The 20,266-nt window shown below is 32.9% G+C and overlaps 2 protein-coding genes across 3 annotated transcripts in view; one reads left to right on the forward strand and one right to left on the reverse strand.

The window, feature by feature from the left end:
* The window catches only part of LOC139491697 (delta(24)-sterol reductase-like), a 26,718-nt gene extending 25,836 nt beyond the window's left edge, over window positions 1-882 (reverse strand). Inside the window, exon 1 of one of the 2 annotated variants that reach the window (XM_071279522.1) lies at window positions 551-882. Coding sequence is in view for 1 of the 2 variants with exons in the window: in XM_071279513.1 (XP_071135614.1) it covers window positions 551-802 (252 nt within the window). In the remaining variant the exon portion in view is untranslated. The remainder of the gene's footprint in view (window positions 1-550) is intronic. The other variant, XM_071279513.1, reaches the window with a different exon arrangement.
* Window positions 876-20,266, forward strand: part of LOC139491687 (E3 ubiquitin-protein ligase UHRF1-like) — a 27,801-nt gene continuing 8,410 nt past the window's right edge. The window contains exons 1-13 of the mRNA XM_071279501.1: window positions 876-1,130; window positions 2,166-2,333; window positions 2,939-3,001; window positions 5,983-6,212; window positions 6,634-6,849; window positions 7,551-7,678; window positions 8,060-8,246; window positions 11,415-11,541; window positions 13,741-13,848; window positions 14,333-14,437; window positions 17,409-17,515; window positions 18,459-18,621; window positions 19,663-19,800. Of these exons, the coding sequence (XP_071135602.1) occupies window positions 978-1,130; window positions 2,166-2,333; window positions 2,939-3,001; window positions 5,983-6,212; window positions 6,634-6,849; window positions 7,551-7,678; window positions 8,060-8,246; window positions 11,415-11,541; window positions 13,741-13,848; window positions 14,333-14,437; window positions 17,409-17,515; window positions 18,459-18,621; window positions 19,663-19,800 (1,893 nt within the window). The 5' untranslated portion in view covers window positions 876-977. The remainder of the gene's footprint in view (window positions 1,131-2,165; window positions 2,334-2,938; window positions 3,002-5,982; window positions 6,213-6,633; window positions 6,850-7,550; window positions 7,679-8,059; window positions 8,247-11,414; window positions 11,542-13,740; window positions 13,849-14,332; window positions 14,438-17,408; window positions 17,516-18,458; window positions 18,622-19,662; window positions 19,801-20,266) is intronic.

Genomic DNA, 20,266 nt, shown 5'->3' on the forward strand with positions numbered 1-20,266 from the left:
AAGTTTTAAGGCATAGCATGCCCTAGATAAATAGAATTCAAATGCATTGTATGATTTAGAAAATTAATAACTTAACTGGATTTTGCCGTACACTTTTTTTCGTCCCTGCAGAAGATGATAAAATTAACAAACAGTTGAGTTAACCTTGATATGGTCCACTCAGGTACACAGTTTAAATAACCAATTATTGTCAGGTATCTATTGTCCATCTATTGTCCATGTCATTTAATACAGCTCACTTCAGTTATTACCTGTGGGGAAGTTCTCAAACCTGTTTCCCAACTTAGTTTATTTTGGCACCTTCTGGAGGAATGAAAAAAAGTGCACGGCAAAATCCTGGTAAGTTTTTATTTTTCTAAAACATAAAACATGTTTGAAATTTATCTATCTAGGGCATGCTATGCCTGAAATTTTGTATAGATGCGCAGGTTTGTCTGTACTCAGAGTAAATTTTGAGGTGAAAATACAGCCATTTTAGCCATAGGGTCCACATGAACCTTAAGTGAATATATATATGTACTACTATGCAATATCATATCAAATAACATACCTGATTTTGTACATGTTTAACTTTACTGTCATGCTTCCTTGGTGCAGAATTCAGTTTGAATATGATCCAGTTCCTAACATACATAACAAGATCATACAAAACTGACATTGGCAACAGAAACAGACAGACAAACACCCATCTGTAATTTTTGATAATATATTCGATTCCCCTGTATTTAGCCCATGTGCAAAGTGAGACTATTGCTGAAACTGCAGCAAGCAGAATATACGTCGGTTCGATACCTTCAATCATATTATCATTATGATATAAATTAAATGTCAGGTTATTGGTCGACAAAGGTCAAAGTGAAAGTAGAGATCAGTGTTCCGAATGAAAAGCCTCGATTTAGAATACACCGGGATATTTTCCCGCCACCGTTTGTTGTTTTGTACTGGGGCTTTCTGAGAAAATATTTTGTTTGTCAATAATGTGGATCCAAGTTCGAAGTTTTGATGGGAAGACGAGTCTTCAAGTTGATGATTTATCTAAATTGACTAAGATCGAAGATCTCAGGTTGCGTCTGGTGGAAAAGTTTGAAGCTCCGACAGAACGTCAAAGGCTTTTCTACAGGGGAAAACAGGTTACTTACTCCCTCTTAATTTTTCGATATGTCATATACATTTTCTTCCTTTAAAGAAATAAAATGAGATATAACAGGCACAATTGAATTGACAAAATATAAATTTGAGTATTGAATAAATCGTTAACAGTCTTAAAACTAGAGCTTTAAAAGTTTGAGCATTGAAAATGAAAGAAAAATTGTGAATTCTAGTCGAATTGGCACTAGGTTAAATCGTATTAAGTCCGTTCGCGCCCAATATACTTTCGCACCCTACACATTTGCACCTCGCACGTTTGCACCCAAGGTCCGTTCGCGCCCAATTTTAATTCAGTATTTACGCAAGAAGAGTTAATTAAGGACGAGGTTGTCCAGAGATATTCACTTAATTTTATTCACATTTTTTTGGGGTTGATGGTCCACTGAACATAGAAAATGAAAGTGGGAGTTTCAGGTTAAAGTTTTTGGTCAAGGTAGTTTTTGATGAAGCTGAAGTCCAATCAACTTGAAACTTATTACACTTGTTGCTTATGATATGATCTTTCTAATTTTAAAATCCAGATTAGACTTTTGACCCCAATTTCATGGTCCACTAAACATAAAAAATGAAAGTGGGAGTTTCAGGTTGAAAGTTTTTGGTCAAGGTAGTTTTTGATGAAGCTGAATTCCAATCAACTTGAAACTTAGTACACTTGTTGCTTATGATATGATCTTTCTAATTTTAAAGCCAAATTAGACTTTTGACCCCAATTTCACGGTCCACTAAACAGAAAATGAAAGTGGGAGTTTCAGGTTAAAGTTTTTGGTCAAGGTAGTTTTTGATAAAATTGAAGTCCAATCAACTTGAAACTTAGTACATATGTTCCCTATAGTATAAACTTTCTAATTTTAATGCCAAATTAGATTATTACCCAATTTCACGGTCCATGGAACATTGAAAAGGATAGTGCGAGTGGGGCATCCGTGTACTTTGGACACATTCTTGTTATCTTGGTGTTTGAATTAACTAGTTACTGTTAGTCAATAGATAAAATCTTAATGTCTTTGTCATTTCAGCTTGAAGATGGGCACACCTTATTTGATTACAGTGTAGGTCTGAATGACTTAGTACAATTGATGGTGAGGGCAGCAGATGTCAAACCAATAGAAGATGAAGCGAAGAAAGTGAATGGCTATGCTAGCAGTGACAATGAAAGTTCAAAATCAGATAAAGAAAATCAGAGAGTGTGTTTTTGTATTGTTTTATTAATATTTTCTGCATGCATATGATATATATATATCTGGATGTACATTTATTTTGGAAAATAGCACTTGGGAGTTCAGATTGAGAATTTTACAAAAGCATTACATATACTTCTATGGTATGCCACAGGTTTTTGGACTACAGTATGTTAGAGATGTAACAGTAATTGATGTCTTCCTCACAATTTTTTCATAATCAATTTCAGAAAACTGTGTTATAATTTTATCATTCTCAACCGGTGAGTCCTATGCTTAAAGCTCAAACTTGTATAGACCTGATGACATCTGTGTCTTTTAGTAAAGACATGTCTTTTTCTGGTTTAAGATCTTATTAAAGACACTGGATTATATCTAGTGTGTCCTAATAACACTTTTGTCAGCGTGGAGACACCTTCCCTCTGAGTGTACCTGATCTTGCTCCTTTTAGAGTTCGTGATTTCCATGGGTATTTCTCATGGTTGGGATATTTTAAATTGGAATTGTAAGGTTAGAACATTGGCAAACTACAGTCTTATCTAATTTGTTTTCTCCTTCTTTTAAAATGCTTAATGAAAAAAATATGAAACTTGTATATTCACTCTTTTCAGCCAGAGCCTGTTGATAAAATAACAGAAAATGCTGGTGATAACACAGATGCAAGCACATACAAGGTATAGCTTTAAAATTTAGTTTTTTTACTGGGCTCAACAATTTTTTTAACAACTAACCATTCAGGCAAGTGGTCATGACATATAACTTGTCCAAATTAACAAAAATACTTGCTAAAAAACTTGACTGCAAATTATGGACATGCATGATGTAAAGGCTATTTAAAATTGAATGAAATGATTTGGAATTCCAGAAGTATTAAACTATTAAACACAACTTTAATGCAAAGAGAATTTATCAAGACTCGATTTGGTACTTTCCACTATTTTTTTTCTACATGCCCATCAGACAATTACACGGCAGCATTTACCTTCAAATGATGACTTTCACTTTTCCTGGGCTATCTGACAGCTGTTACAAATGTATGTGACTGTCTAAACTACTGTAAATTCAGAAATTTTTGCGATGTTTTTAGCTCACCTGTCCCGAAGGGACAAGTGAGCTTATGCCATCACTTGGCGTCTGTCGTCGTCCGTCGTCTGTCGTCGTCGTAAACTATTTCAAGAATCTTCTCCTCTGAAACTACTGGGCCAAATACTTTCAAACTTTAACTGAATGTTCCTTAGGGTATCTAATTTATAAATTGTATCCGAAGTTTTGATCTATCAACAAACATGGTCGCCATTGCTAGAAATAGAACATAGGGGTCAAATGCAGTTTTTGGCTTATAACTCAAAAACCAAAGCATTTAGAGCAAATCTGACATGGGGTTATATTGTTTATCAGGTCAAGATCTATCTGCCCTGAAATTTTCAGATGAATCAGACAACCCGTTGTTGGGTTGCTGCCCCTGAATTGGTAATTTTAAGGAAATTTTGCTGTTTTTGGTTATTATCTTGAATATTATTATAGATAGAGATAAACTGTAAACAGGAATAATGTTCAGCAAAGTAAGATTTACAAATAAGTCAACATGACGGAAATGGTCAGTTGACCCCTTTAGGAGTTATTGCCCTTTATAGTCAATTTTTAACCATTTTTCGTAAATCTTAGTAATCTTTTACAAAAATCTTCTCCTCTGAAACTACTTGGCCAAATACTTCCAAACTTTAATTGAATGTTCCTTAGGGTATCTAGTTTGTAAATTGTATCCGAAGTTATGATCTATCAACAAACATGGTCGCCATTGCTAAAAATAGAACATAGGGGTCAAATGCAGTTTTTGGCTTATAACTCAAAAACCAAAGCATTTAGAGCAAATCTGACGTGGGGAAATATTGTTTATCAGGTCAAGATCTATCTGCCCTGAAATTTTCAGATGAATCAGACACTGTTGTTGGGTTGCTGCCCCTGAATTGGTAATTTTAAGGAAATTTTGCTGTTTTTGGTTATTATCTTGAATATTATTATAGATAGAGATAAACTGTAAACAGGATTAATGTTCAGCAAAGTAAGATTTACAAGTAAGTCAACATGACGGAAATGGTCAGTTGACCCCTTTAGGAGTTATTGCCCTTTATAGTCAATTTTTAACCATTTTTCGTAAATCTTAGTAATCTTTTACAAAAATCTTCTCCTCTGAAACTACTCGGCCAAATACTTCCAAACTTTAATTGAATGTTCCTTAGGGTATCTAGTTTGTAAATTGTATCCGAAGTTATGATCTATCAACAAACATGGTCGCCATTGCTAAAAATAGAACATAGGGGTCAAATGCAGTTTTTGGCTTATAACTCAAAAACCAAAGCATTTAGAGCAAATCTGACGTGGGGGAATATTGTTTATCAGGTCAAGATCTATCTGCCCTGAAATTTTCAGATGAATCAGACAACCCGTTGTTGGGTTGCTGCCCCTGAATTGGTAATTTTAAGGAAATTTTGCTGTTTTTGGTTATTATCTTGAATATTATTATAGATAGAGATAAACTGTAAACAGGATTAATGTTCAGCAAAGTAAGATTTACAAATAAGTCAACATGACGGAAATGGTCAGTTGACCCCTTTAGGAGTTATTGCCCTTTATAGTCAATTTTTAACCATTTTTCGTAAATCTTAGTAATCTTTTACAAAAATCTTCTTCTCTGAAACTACTGGGCCAAATACTTCCAAACTTTAACTGAATGTTCCTTAGGGTATCTAGTTTGTAAATTGTATCCGAAGTTATGATCTATCAACAAACATGGTCGCCATTGCTAAAAATAGAACATACAAATACTTCCAAACTTTAACTGAATGTTCCTTAGGGTATCTAGTTTGTAAATTGTATCCGAAGTTATGATCTATCAACAAACATGGTCGCCATTGCTAAAAATAGAACATAGGGGTCAAATGCAGTTTTTGGCTTATAACTCAAAAACCAAAGCATTTAGAGCAAATCTGACGTTGGGTAATATTGTTTATCAGGTCAATTTCTATCTGCCCTGAAATTTTCAGATGAATCAGACAACCTGTTGTTGGGTTGCTGCCCCTGAATTGATAATTTTAAGGAAATTTTGCTGTTTTTGTTTATTATCTTGAATATAATTATAGATAGAAATAAACTGTAAACAGCAATAATGTTCAGCAAAGTAAGATCTTCAATTAAGTCAATTTGACCAAAATTGTCAATTGACCCCTTAAGGAGTTATTGCCCTTTAAAAACTTTTTTCACAATTTGTTCATCATGTTGACTTACTTTAAAAAATCTTCTCCTTTGAAACTGCTGTATCAATTTCAGCCAAACTTAGGCTAAATGAGTTTCAGAGTATCTAGTATAAATTTTATATTTTATTTCCTTGTATGTCAAGAAACATAGCTCCTATGGCTAAAATAGAACATAGGAGAAAATGATTATTTTTTTGGGCTTTTGAAGAAAATAGGACAATCCAAAAAACATTTAAATAAATTGAAAAGCCAAAATAATCATTGATGAGAGATTTAACCAAAAGAATTAAGGTGAGCGATTCAGGCTCTTGAGAGCCTCTTGTTATTATTGCATAAGAATGCGACTGGGTTATAATCACAATAATTTAAACTCCTTAACATTATTTCATTTGATTTAATAGGTGGGAGATGTTATTGATGCAAGAGATTTCTCAGTTGGTGCTTGGTTTGAGGCAAAACTTGTCAAAGTAGTTAAAGAAGAAAATCCAAAGATTAAGGATGAAAATTCCAATGACAGTTGTGTGGATTCTATGGAAACAGATAGCCAAGACAAAACAAAAGCTATCAAAGAACGCCATAATATAGACAATACTCCATCTGATGGATTTGTGTATCATGTAGTTTTTGAAGGGTAAGAGATATATATATTTTTGGTCTGTGCGTTCATTTATCTGTCTGTCCCATTTTAGGCTTTTGTGTTAAGCAGTTAAGATTTCAAGCACTTATCTCTTAGCTTTAACCACCTCTTCATGTCAGATTAAGAGAAATTACTTCTTCCTATAGCTAAGATTCAGAATACTGTAGATTCATTAATATTCGTTTGATACCGAATGTCTTGGATTTCGTGGGTACAGGTTAACCACGAAATTAAATGTTCCAACGAATTGTAAATTTTCCATTGGCTTGTTTGCAGACTTTTACAAAACAACAAAATTTGATATCCACGATAGTGTCAGTTTTCCTTAATCCACGAAAATTGGAACCCACGAAAATAAATAAATCCGCAGTAATGTGCCCCCAGAATGAGAAACATAATTTGGTTTACATTTCAGGTATGATGACAATGACCCTGAAAAGCTTATGTGTAAGGACCTCAGACCAAGAGCAAGAACAAATGTTCCTTTTAAAGAAATTAATGAGGGTCAAAAGGTTATGGCTAATTTTAATGTCGATGATCCTGAACAAAGAGGATTTTGGTATGACTGCATTATAACCAAGAAACAAGACACAAGGACAATCAAAGATCTATTTGCCACTGTATTTATTGGGTATGTCAATACTAGCTGTGGTCTGTATATTTATTAGAATGTCAGCATGAGAACTTATAAGAGCTATTCATTAATTGCTTGTTGTAGAATATCTCTAATAAGTACTGATTTTGAATTACCAGGTTCTAAGAATCCAATTGTTTGAAGAAATGATTTTCATCAGAGTACAGTTTTACACCATTGACAGTAAAACCAGCTATCAGGGTTCACAAGTGTTTGTCATTATTCTGGTCCCCCTCAAATAACAGCTTTCTGGTCATTTTTGGCACAATAAAACAACCCTTCAACTGTAGCAACAGACACTTTGTTTAATGTGCTTGGTCTTTGCAGACAGTCATTTCAGTTGATGCACAATAGCTTGTGTGGATGTTGACTTTGAACCAGCCATTGGGGGCTACCTTAAGACTGCAGTGTTAGTGTGCACGAAGCAACCAGCCTTCTTTTTACAGTGTTTTATTCACTTATTTGTAATGAAATTTATTGAGTAAAAATGAGTTCACATGTTGAATTCTATTTTGTAAAGTATATTATATTATTTTATAATTGATAGAAAATGTTTTGGTCTGTTATTTTAAACATACTGCAAGTGAAACAACTATACTCAAAAGATACAGATTTTTACTCTGTTGAATATTAATTTTTTTTTTTTATTATAAAAAACAAATTAGAATTGAGATTAAATAGATAACCTTTCTTTTTAGTCCAGATTTGATGCCATTAGATGACTGCAAGTTGTTATTTGTCAATGAAATATTTGACGTTGAAATGCCTGGTACCCAGTTAAATGAATATGATACACCAGTTGAGCAGTCAGCTTCTCCTGTTAAACGTAAGTAAAGATGTGCAATTCATTCAGATTTGCTGCATGGGAAGGGACTGCTGCCATATTTCTACAATAGTTGTATGAATGCCAATGAGACAACTATAGCGTGTAGGAAGAATAAATATTTAGGCTTTAAAGTTAAAAAAAAAATATTGAATGAGGTCGCCTGTATATTTAAAACTCAGTCAATTAAATGATATCAAAACACTTTCAGGAATATCACTTATATAAATAGAAATGTGCTTTAGGCTTGTACACTCTTTTTGCAAAAAAAGTAGGAGATTTAACCTATGGTCCTGTCAAATTTTAGCCAGAACATTTGGTACACATACCATAGTTTCAATAAACCAAGTGAAGCTTATGTTGAAATTACTTATATTTTATCAGGAAAAAACAAGCCAGACTGTGACCATTGTTTAGACAATCCCCGTAAGAAATGTAAACATTGTGCATGCTGTGAATGTGGAGGTAAACAAGATCCCGATAAACAGATACTATGTGATGAATGTGATCAGGCCTATCATCTAGCATGTCTAAAGCCACCTCTGACAAGTATACCAGAAGATGATGAATGGTAAAGATATGTGTTTAGTTTTAATTGCTTATTATTCCCCGGCTTTGAAAAAGTGTGGATATACTGTGAAAGTACTTTAATTCGTGGGTATAAATTTTCGTGGTTTGAGCAACATTTACATGTTCGTGGGTTTTTAAATTCGTGGATTTAAGTTTTCTTAACAAAAAATGAAAAATTGAAGCCATTAGAAACAAAGGATATAATTGTCTGGATTGAAGGAAATTGCAAAGTAAACATTGACCCGTTCGTAGTGATCACACTTATTAACTGAGATTATTAGAGTGATCGACAGATTAAAGACCATCAAAGGTGTTAATTAGGCCATAAACATGTCACCTAAACAGTTACATAAATCAAATACTATAAACAGTCAGGGGAATTACTTAAATGAGTGATTTTCTAAATCACTGATTCAAGTAACATTATTTCCATAAAGGTTGGAATTAAGAGTTGTCTTTCTTTAACAATCACCGATTTAAGCAGTACACATTTATCACTGGAAGAAGTGATTTAATTTTATTAACCGGATTTTTGAATAATGACGATTTTGACTTTTACCGTTCAGGAGTTATGGTTCTTGAAAGATTGAAAAATGGTGTTTCCCGTCGTGTCCGTGCATTTTCTCATGAACCATTCAACCAAAGCTTTTGAAATTTTAATATGTTGTTACGGATGACAAAATAGAGGTCAAGTTCAATAATGACGATTTTGACTTTTACCGTTCAGGAGTTATGGTTCTTGAAAGATCGTAAAATGGCGTTTCCATTCAGGTTGTTGCATTTACTCATGAACCATTCAATCTAAGCTTTTCAAATTTTAATATGTTGATACTGATGACAAAATGGAGGTCAAATTTGATATTGACGATTTTCACTTTCACCATTCATCAGTAATGGTTTTTGTGATATTGCCAGGACACAAATAAATGTTAATAAATCCGGTTTGCTGTCGTTGTGACAGCCTCTTGTTGTAGCTTTAAATATAGAATACTAATGATCCAGGGACTAATTATGTTTCTAAAATTATCAGAACCAACATATGTGTTGATAGGATGACCAGGTCATTTCAGGTGATGACCTTGTACTGAATCTAGGATAATGACCTAAAAATCACTTGTTTAAGTATCATTATTTTAATAACACCCACTAATTTCAACATCCCCGATCAGTGAAATTTATCTGAAAGATGAAACCTTGAACTTTACAGGAAAAATACTCCCACTGCTGGGAAAAATCTTTGAAGAAAGTATCAGTTCATTATGTAAAGCTAATATTATAGCATTTTTTCAACTAAAATAGATTTTGCAGCTAAATGATAGCATCAAAGGCATAAACCTTGCTACTTAAAAGAAGCAAAAAGCTCATTTTTACAATTTTACTAATTAAAAGATATTATTTAAACCTTATGTGTTTAAACTTTTGAATTTATCATAGAATATCAATGCAGGGAATCTGACTCATTGATCAAAAATATTTTGTTATGAGAATTAAAAGATAAAAGATTGGAAAGTTTACGTTTTTAAAGATTTAATGGGTACAATCCTGCCTGCAGTTGTAGTTTATAGTGCATTTGCTCTGTGACTACTCCGTGTATTGTAGTATTCTCAGACAGTTCGGCAATGTAGCGCCGAGCATTTATTAAGTTTACCAATTTCAAAGCAATGAATGAAAACTGGTGTAAAATATATTCTGTTTATATAATTATTATAACAGAAATAAATGTGAAATGTATCACAATTTACAATAAATAGTAGTTAAATATTCTCTATGTGTTCATTTACCTATAAAATAACTAATCTGTGAAGTTATATATATTTTGAAGTTCATTTCTAAAAGCAGCTGATTGTTGGCAATCCAAATTTGAAACTTGGCATCCTCGACCTAGTTTACAATGTGAATACACAAAAATAGATATTCCCTACTTCCGGTTAACGGTTACAATGTAAACATTGACGTTGTGTAGCAAAAGACTACAATTATGAAAGATTATCACTATAAATGAATGTGTAAAAGGTAATTCCATACAACTTTAACATATATAAATGATTTGTTATGTGGTTCCTATGAAAATTACTCCGCAACATTGACGTTGTGTAGCAAAAGACTACAATTATGAAAGATTATCATTATAAATGAATGTGTAAAAGGTAATTCCATACAACTTTAACATATATAAATGATTTGTTATGCGGTTCCTATGAAAATTACTCCGCATAACATCTGAGTCTTGGATGACAACATAAGATATGCTACGAACTCCCGGTAAAATTATTACAAAAATATTACGGGAATTGTGAAATACAAAAATGAACTGCACAAACTATTTGCATTAAACAATGTAATAACTTTTATCACGAAAGTAAATTAAGTTAAATAGCTTTGGCACAACAGGCAATATTCAATATACTTTCTAGATCATATCAGTAGTCAAACCAACATGGGGATATTTCTATGTCTTGATTTGGACAAAGGTTGTTTTATTTCGTTGGACACTTAAATTCGTGGATAAAGTCATCCAGGAAAACCATGACAATTGGTACCCCACAAATAAAAGTACTGTTTTACCTCTTATCTGTCCATCTGTTCTTCACATGAATATTTTTCGTCCCATCTTTCTCAGGAACTACATTACAAGGATTTCTGAAATTTGGTTTCAGGAATTATATTTAAATTTACAAAAGATTTGTAGTTGAACTAAGGGGTAAAAAATATTAGACTACTTCAAATCAAAACTTTAACGATGTAGACATAAACTTCACTATTTTGACTGTTTGTCACTCTTTTGCATGATCATGATTGTGAGAAAAGCTTTTAAACAAGACTTTATGAAATTCTACACAAAACAAATAATTGTTCCCAATTTTGAACTTTACCCAAGAAAGATGATCATGATCAGCCCATCAAAGTCATTACATTGATAAGTTTGACAACATCATTGTTTCTCTTAATTATTGGGCATTACACACTGATACTGATAAACCTTGTTTGGAACATTTGAGTTGTATTTCTAAGTCTGATTTGTAAAAATAGTGATTATTGCATAGGAATTTTCTTCTGCAAGAAGGTTCTTACATGTAGCTTCAGAAGAAAACCATGGCTGATTGACAAAATGTTTATATTTAATGTTCTGTACATTTAATTGAAAGGTTTTTTTTTATATCTATTGAAGGTATTGTCCAGATTGCAAAACAGATACCAATGCTATTGTTAAAGCTGGAGAAAAGTTGAAAGAAAGTAAAAAGAAATCAAAGATGGCATCACAACAGAACAAAAATACTACAAGGGACTGGGGCAAAGTAAGATAATCAACAAAATAGAACAAGGATTTCAGCAAACTTTTTACAATCAACTAAATTCAGAACCAGGGAGTGGGGAAAATTAAGATGATCAACAAGAATATTACAAGGGTTTTAGTTAAAGAATATTGATGATGAACAAATATGAAATCAAGGAATTGGGATAAAGTAAGACTTTCAACAATATTATTCATAAGGGATAACAGCAACAATATTATTCACAATGGATGACAGCAACAATATTATTCATAAGGGATAACAGCAACAATATTATTTATAAGGGATAACACCAACAATATTATTCACAAGGGATAACAGCAACAATATTATTCATAAAGGATAACAGCAACAATATTATTCACAAGGGATAACAGCAACAATATTATTCACAAGGGATAACAGCAACAATATTATTCATAAGGGATAACAGCAACAATATTATTTACAAGGGATAACAGCAACAATATTATTCACAAGGGATAACAGCAACAATATTATTCATAAGGGATAACAGCAACAATATTATTCACAAGGGATAACAGCAACAATATTATTCACAAGGGATAACAGCAACAATATTATTTACAAGGGATAACAGCAACAATATTATTCACAAGGGATAACAGCAACAATATTATTCACAAGGGATAACAGCAACAATATTATTCATAAGGGATAACAGCAAAGTATCAACAAAAGTATTTCAAGGAATTTGGACTAAGTAAGATTATTAACATACATGTGTACATTCAACAAGGGATATATAAATAGGGCAAAGTAAGATCTATGATTAAAGAAAATATTGCAAATACTGGCAAATGTAGATTTGGGGAGGGGGAGGCTTGTATGTTGAGTGGTCTCAGTAGTTTATATACTGTACCATAAGCCTGCCAACACTAAAGGTTTTTTGTTTGAACCCTGTATGTGGCAGTTTTTTTTTTTAATACTTTATAATTGACTAGGATTGAGTTATTTCCTGCCAAAGGTCATGATTCTTTCTGAGCATCTGGCTTGCACTTGTAATAAAAGCTGGCCCCTACAATAGAGCCAACAGTGCTGAAACAACCCAAAACTTGTGTAAAGTTAGAAATGTAAACAAAAATAATGTTAGTGATTAGGGCAACAGAATAATATTTTTATTTTTGCAAACATGTAAACTTAATTTATTCTATGTTATTATATGACCGCAAAAAAATTTTGGGGATCGTATAACGGTATGTGGTCAACGTCCAAAGACACATTTGGTTTCCGGACAATAACTTTAGTTAAAATTAATGAATATCTTTGAATTTTTTTTAGAAGGTTTAATACCACAATAGGAGGCTTGGGATTGATTTTGGGGATGATGGTCCTAACCATTTAGGAATTGGGGGCCCAAAAGGGTCCCCAAACAAGCATTTTTCTAGTTTCAGGATAATTTGTGGTGTACAATTATTTAGATTGCTCTCAAATTGTAACACAATGTTAAATACCACAGGTAGAAGGTTGGGATTTATCTTGGGGGGGGGGTTATGATACCAACAGTTTTGGAATTAAGGGTCTAAAAGGGACCAAAAACATGCATTTTTGTAGTTTCTGGTCAATAACTTGTGTGTGAGTGTTTGGATCTCTCTGACATTGTACCACAAGGTTCCATATCAGAAAGGGAAGTTTGGGATTGAGTTTAGGGGTAAAAGCTCTAAACATGCGTGAAAAAGTGGCCAAAACAAGGATTTTTCTAGTTTCCAGACTAACTTGTGTTTAAGAGAATGGATCTCTTTAGAATTGTACTACAAAGTTCCATACTACAAAGGAGCCTTGGATTGATTTTGGGGGTAATTGTTCCAAGGAGGGATTCAAAAAGTTTTTTATTGAGGGGGGGGGGGGCAAATTTTTGAAAAGTTTTAAGAAGAAAGAAGAAACTTTCAATGGCACAGTATTGCGCAATAGATTTGTAAAATCTTTGACTACATTTTTTGTGTATCAGAAACCTGTATCATGTCCAAAATTTTATCACAATCCAGACAGTATCAAGCTTGAACATTGTGTCCAAATTTGCCCAAACTGTTCAGGGTAAAACTATAAAATAAGAAAATATCAAATTAGAATGCATATGTATTTGAAAATTTGCAATTTAAATTAAAAAATATTTACTTATAAGTTACTTGCTAATGAATACATGAGTATCTCTCTGACACACTTGGTTGATTTTTATTTTAGGGCATGGCATGTGTAGGAAGGCAGAAAGTATGTTCTGTTGTACCACCAAATCATTTTGGGCCTATTCCTGGTATAGAAGTGGGAACATTATGGAAATTCAGAGTACAGGTATTTTATTTATTTGGTATAATCCTTCAAATGTTTACTACTGTTTATTTAAAAAATTGATGAAAGTATAAAGATATTTCTATGTTTAGCCATTGGCAATTTGCTGAATGTTAAGTAATTAAACATCAATTTTAATACCAAAAAGATTTACATAAGGTAGTTTTCTTCTTATTTTTCTGCAAATTTAGATATACATTTATTACAGGCTCATAAAAATGTGTTGATTAAACATCTTGAATGTGCCATCATTTTCATAGATCATTGTTAATGTTTTATGTTTTATCTTAAAAATAATTCAACATATTTTGAATCAAGATCAGTAAAGTGGAGAAGACATTTCCACATGTGCTCTACTGATTTATTGATGTTAAAATAAACATCTTTATTTAATTTATTTGAACAAATTAACCATATCCTCCAATTGCCACTCATCCTCTATTGAAATGTCTGTACATATTGTTGTTAAAGAATGTTTCATTTATAGGTGAGTGAAGCTGGAGTACACAGACCACATGTTGCTGGTATACATGGAAGAGAAGATGAAGGATCATACTCTATTGTATTGTCAGGTGGTTATGAAGATGACAAGGTATATAAAGTACAAGGTGGGATGAAGACTTTATCTGCATCTATTTTTCACTGAAATCTAAAACTTGATTAACCATTTTTGACTTTTTGAAAAGTTAATTAAAATTAACGTTACAATAAATGAATCGTTAATAACATAAAAATACCCCTTATGTGCATTTTTAGGGGGAAAACACAGATGCTGGTTAACTTTAAGATCGATTTTATACCCCTAAATATAAACCACATGAAAGTATCAACTGTATTACTTTCCAAGTAAGAGATCCATGGTGTAGTGGTTAGTGCATCGGACTACTAACATAAAGGTTCCTGGTTTGATTCCCGTTTGGGATGAAAATTTCAGGAACTCAATTTTCGGCTCTCCCTTGACACCATCTGCGTATATGGTCTTGAGGAAACGATGATAGTCCGTCGGAAGGGGACGATAAATGGCTGACCTGTGTTAAGAGAGAGCCATATCTCTTGCACGTTAAAGACACCCTTGTAGATTATGAAAAAGAGTAGGCTAATGCCGCTACAAGGCAGCACTCGCACCCGCAAAGTGGAAAGGGATAAATATAAGTTGCAAAACTTGTTTCCCAATCCACTACAAATAAATATGTTTAAACTAATTACTTTCCAACACATTTGAACTATGATCATGGTACTTGTACCTAATCAATATTACCCACTTTGCAAATATGAAGGAAAATATGAAACTTTTGCCTTATTTTTGTAAATTGAATTTATACTATCCATAAAATGTAAAAGTCTGCTCATATGCATTGTGCAGAGGTGTTTACATCTACGATTTTGCCGTAGTTTCTACGGATTTCAGTGAAAAAATACGGACTACGATTGTCATACCAAAAACTACGGGTTTGAAAAAAAATCGTTTCGTTTCAAAATCTTAAATTTTGAATCGTTTTTTTGTCGAGCCTGCAACTTTTTTTGCAGAAAGCTCGACATAGGGATAGTGATCCGGCGGCGGCGGTGTTAGCTAACTTCTTAAAAGCTTTATATTTTAGAAGGTGGAAGACCTGGATGCTTCATACTTTGTATATAGATGCCTCATGTTACGAAGTTTCCATCAGTCACATGTCCAATGTCCTTGACCTCATTTTCATGGTTCAATGACCACTTGAAAAAAAAGTTCAGATTTTTTGTAATGTTGAATTCTCTCTTATTATAAGTAATAGGATAACTATATTTGATATGTGCGTACCTTGCAAGGTCCTCATGTCTGTCAGACAGTTTTCACTTGACCTCGACCTCATTTCATGGATCAGTGAACAAGGTTAAGTTTTGGTGGTCAAGTCCATATCTCAGATACTATAAGCAATAGGGCTAGTATATTCGGTGTATGGAAGGACTATAAGGTGTACATGTCCAACTGGCAGGTGTCATCTGACCTTGACCTCATTTTCATGGTTCAGTGGTTATAGTTAAATTTTATGTTTTGGTCTGTTTTTTTCATACTATATGCAATAGGTCTACTATATTTGTTGTATGGAATGATTGTAAGGTGTACATGTCTAGCGGGCAGATGTCATGTGACCTTGACCTCATTTTCATGGTTCAGTGGTTATAGTTAAATTTTTGTGTTTTGTTCTCTTTTTTTCATACTATATGCAATAGGTCTACTATATTTTTTGTATGGAAAAGATTGTAAGGTGTACATGTCTAGCAGGCAGATGTCATGTGACCTTGACCTCATTTTCATGGTTCAGTGGTCAAAGTTAAGTTTTTGAGTTTTGGTCTTTTTATCTAATACTATATGCCATAGATCAACTATAATTGGTGTATGGAAATATTTTATGATCTTTATGTCAGTAGCGCAGGTTTCTTTTGACCATGACCTCATTTTCACGGTTCATTGCACAGTGTTGTTAGGTTTTTGTGTTTTGATCTATTTTTCTTAAACTATAAGTAATAGGTCAACTATATATGTTGAATAGAAGCATTGTAAGCTGTACATGTCTGCCTGGCATGGTTCATCTGACCTTGACCTCATTTTCAAGGTTCATTGGTCTTTGTTTAGTTATCTTGGTTAATGTTAAGTTTATGAGACAGTTGTAATAAAGCTTTATACTTAGGACTATCAACATAATATCAATGATTAGTATAGAAGGCGAGACATTTCAGCGTGCGCACTCTTGTTTTCAAAATCCGTTAAATTTTAATCTTGATCAGTTAAACGATTGAATTAATTAGAATATCAATGCTTTAAAGCGCATATAAGACAAGGTAAATTGAAAGCATGTCCAAGAGGACGACCACTGATGACAATAATAATAATACTACAACCGGACCAACATCGGCAAAGAAATAATGCCAAAAATTCAGAGATTGTTACAAGGAAACTTTCCCTTCTTTGGGGGTTTCGAAGAAGGGCCCAACATTTGTTTACTGCTTCATATGTGAACATGATTTTTTGTGCGCACATGGAGGCAAGTATGATTGCCGGAGACACGTTATGACAAAATCACACGTTGAATATAACAAATTGAAATCAACTCAAAGGCCTATATCGTCTTTCATAAAGTCAACAGAACTCAATAAAATGTTTAATGAAATTTTAAATGTACATATCTTGTTTCTGTATAAGTACACTGTGAAAACCAGATTTGCATGTATTGGCTTATTCCAAAATTGAGCTCAACTTTTGGTCAAATCATGCAAATTATAGGATATAATCTTGGTCAAAATCTTTGTTCCAAACATGTCTGAATAAGACTGCAGATACTGTCAGAATGCAGGAAATTGCATCTAATTTTTCAAAATTTTCTTGGGGGGGGGCATGCCCCCAAACCCCCCTAGAAGGTTCGTGCTGCTACGCTGCACTCATCGAGAGTACTACTGACAACATTGCAAAACTACTGACAATTCTACTGATAGACATCAGAATGGGTAAACAGGTCTGATGTGTTAAAATGTTAAAAGTGAGTATTTTCTTTAAAGGTATGCATTAAAACTGGAATGTTTTTTTATAGGATGATGGTGATGAATTTACATATACAGGGAGTGGAGGCAGAGACTTGTCTGGTAATAAAAGAACAGCAGAACAGTCATGTGATCAACAATTAACTAGAATGAACAAGTAGGAACACATTTTAAAATTTTGCATAATTTAAAAAAATGCTCTGAATATTGTTATATCCAGGAGTAGATTTGATAGCTTTTTCATTCACATTTTATGAAACTCAAAAACAATGCTAAGAATTCCAACATGCAGACAGTTGGAATTTGGGTTGTTATTAATTTACTGTTCTAGAGTTCTGTCCCTTTTAACATGGAACATTGCAAAGCTTGAGCAGGGGTATTAATATCTTCCAACATATTATTCTTTAGTTAATTTCAGAATTGTGTTTCTAATTGATAAAGGCTGGTAAAAAGGTAACACTATTGTTGAAGATATTTACTTTCATATTCTCAATGTTAACTGCATTAGGTCTTTCGAAAATGAAAAAACAATTTGTCTCGTCTTGACATAGTCAAAAACTCAGACTGAGGTATGTTGTTTCCAGCAACAACAAGAATTTGTTATAGTTTGGGATTATGTAGTGATTAATTGACTGAATGTTAAGTAAAGTTTTGTCTCTGGTGCGATGCATTGCCAGGGACATGAAATTCCAGGTGTTTGTGCATCTTTCCTTCCAGTCTTGCTACCCCACCCACAGGTACAAGAATTGTCAGATTTTTTAAAAACTTATATCATTTGTTTAGCATTGTCTTGGACCAGTTGAAAAATCAGTGTCAATGAGCTATTTGTAAAAGAGTTATGTCCCTTTGAAAAATTAATTATATACATCTTTTGACTGGTTATGAGAATCAAAATTACATATAAACAAGACATACATGTATTTCTGTGTCAACAGTTTACTATATTTACAGACTATATTTATGGACTTGAAGATTTTAGGAATTTATTTCATCAATCTTCATGACTAAACATTCAATACTCTTCATGACTAAACATTCAATACTCTTAATGACCAAACATTCAGTACCTGTACATTAGATTTCTTGCATATCAATTTTAGGGCTCTTGCTAAGAATGTGAATGCCCCTATCGATGCTAAGAATGGATCATGTGCAGAGAATTGGAAGGGTGGTAAACCTGTACGAGTTGTTAGAAATTGTAAAGGCAGGAAACATTCTAAGTATGCTCCAGAAGAAGGAAACAGATATGATGGTATTTATAAGGTAAGTCATTAGATTTTGTTCTAGTGTTTCTTCAGGCCAGTGTTTGAAAAATGTGGCATATGGTCTGTTGCTTTCAATATTGTTTTGTTGAATTGAGGAAATTATTACAGTAGACTGAATTCTGATTTTGTAGAATTGTGGCTTGCTGGAGAAGTTGAAGTTTCCAACATTTTATATATTAGCAATCAGCTTGCACTTGTTTTGCCAAAGATTATACAATCAATTGTAGAATGTAAGAAGATATCATGGACCCACCCTTGTATTTGAAAGAGTCAAAACTAGATCAAAATATCAGCATTGATTGAAGTCGAACAACTTGTACTACGTAAAAGGAAATCATGTTTGAACTATTGTTATATACAGACATATTTTGGTTTAACTCTGCAGTTTGGTGTATGTACTTTTGTTTTAACATGCAAAGTGCTTAGAGTAGTTGTAGTGTTTTATACTGCAATCAGCTATTTTACTATACAGATAAAGCTATACATATAAACGTTAGCTTTATACGTCAATGACCTCAACTAACCTATTATCCCCGCCTACTTACCAAAACTTAAGTATTTCATCAATAATGTCATGTCACAACCATGACAACGTGTAGTAACAATTGTTAAACTTTTATACATTTAAACTAATTATATGTCTTCATATTGTTAATTTATATACCATGTTTATCATATTTGGCAAGAAACGGCAGGAAAATGCTCGGTAGAACCTCGCATTTCCCCCCGTTTTTAAGCCTCGTACAAATAAATTTCATATTTCAAGACACTATACGTATATTGTCTAAATATAATGCGCTATAAAAATACCTTGTAATAATAATAATAATATCAAAAAACTGCTAATTTTCTATTGTGTTGTTTTGGAGTACAGTATATAATGCATTCATGGTAGAACTATTTGTTTAGAATGCTATTTTGAAATGAAATATCAAAATTGACTATAACAGAAAGAAAACAATTTTCTTATAAGTCAATTATAGATATCTTTGAAAGACCAACATGGGATTAATCTCTTTAATTATTTATATCTCTGTAGATAGTGAAGTATTGGCCAGAGAAAGGAAAGTCTGGTTTTCTAGTGTGGCGATATCTTCTACGAAGAGATGATCCCAATCCAGCACCTTGGACCAAAGCAGGAAAGAAAAAGATTGACCAACTTGGTCTTGCTATGCAGGTAGGAATATAATTAATAGAAATTAAAATGGGTCATATTTTATTTCATATCTACTTTGATTGAAATATGTTTGAAAATTACTGATGCACACATGGAGGGTATTATACAGACTTGTGTTTTCAAGTTCATTTTTAAATGTATTCATATAAAAAAGAAGATTTGGTATGATTGCCAATGAGACATGCATAGATATAATTCTAGTTTAATTTCCAGTGGTGTATTGCAAATTCAGAGGCAGAAATGTTCCATGATTGTATCTTGCTTAATGTCAGTTGTTAAATTGTCGATGTCAAACATTTAAAACTGTTCACAAAAACTTAGTTGTCACTAGAATTGGAATGTCAGTATTCAATCTTTTGACTCATTTGACTTCCCTTTTGACTGTCTTGTATCTGCTGTACTGCTCTGCACAGTTGTCTTTGAGATATCCATTGATCTAATCATTCATTAAACAGGCTGAATTTAG

The sequence above is a fragment of the Mytilus edulis genome, chromosome 1 (genome assembly GCF_963676685.1).
Source record: "Mytilus edulis chromosome 1, xbMytEdul2.2, whole genome shotgun sequence".
NCBI lineage: Eukaryota > Metazoa > Mollusca > Bivalvia > Mytilida > Mytilidae > Mytilus > Mytilus edulis.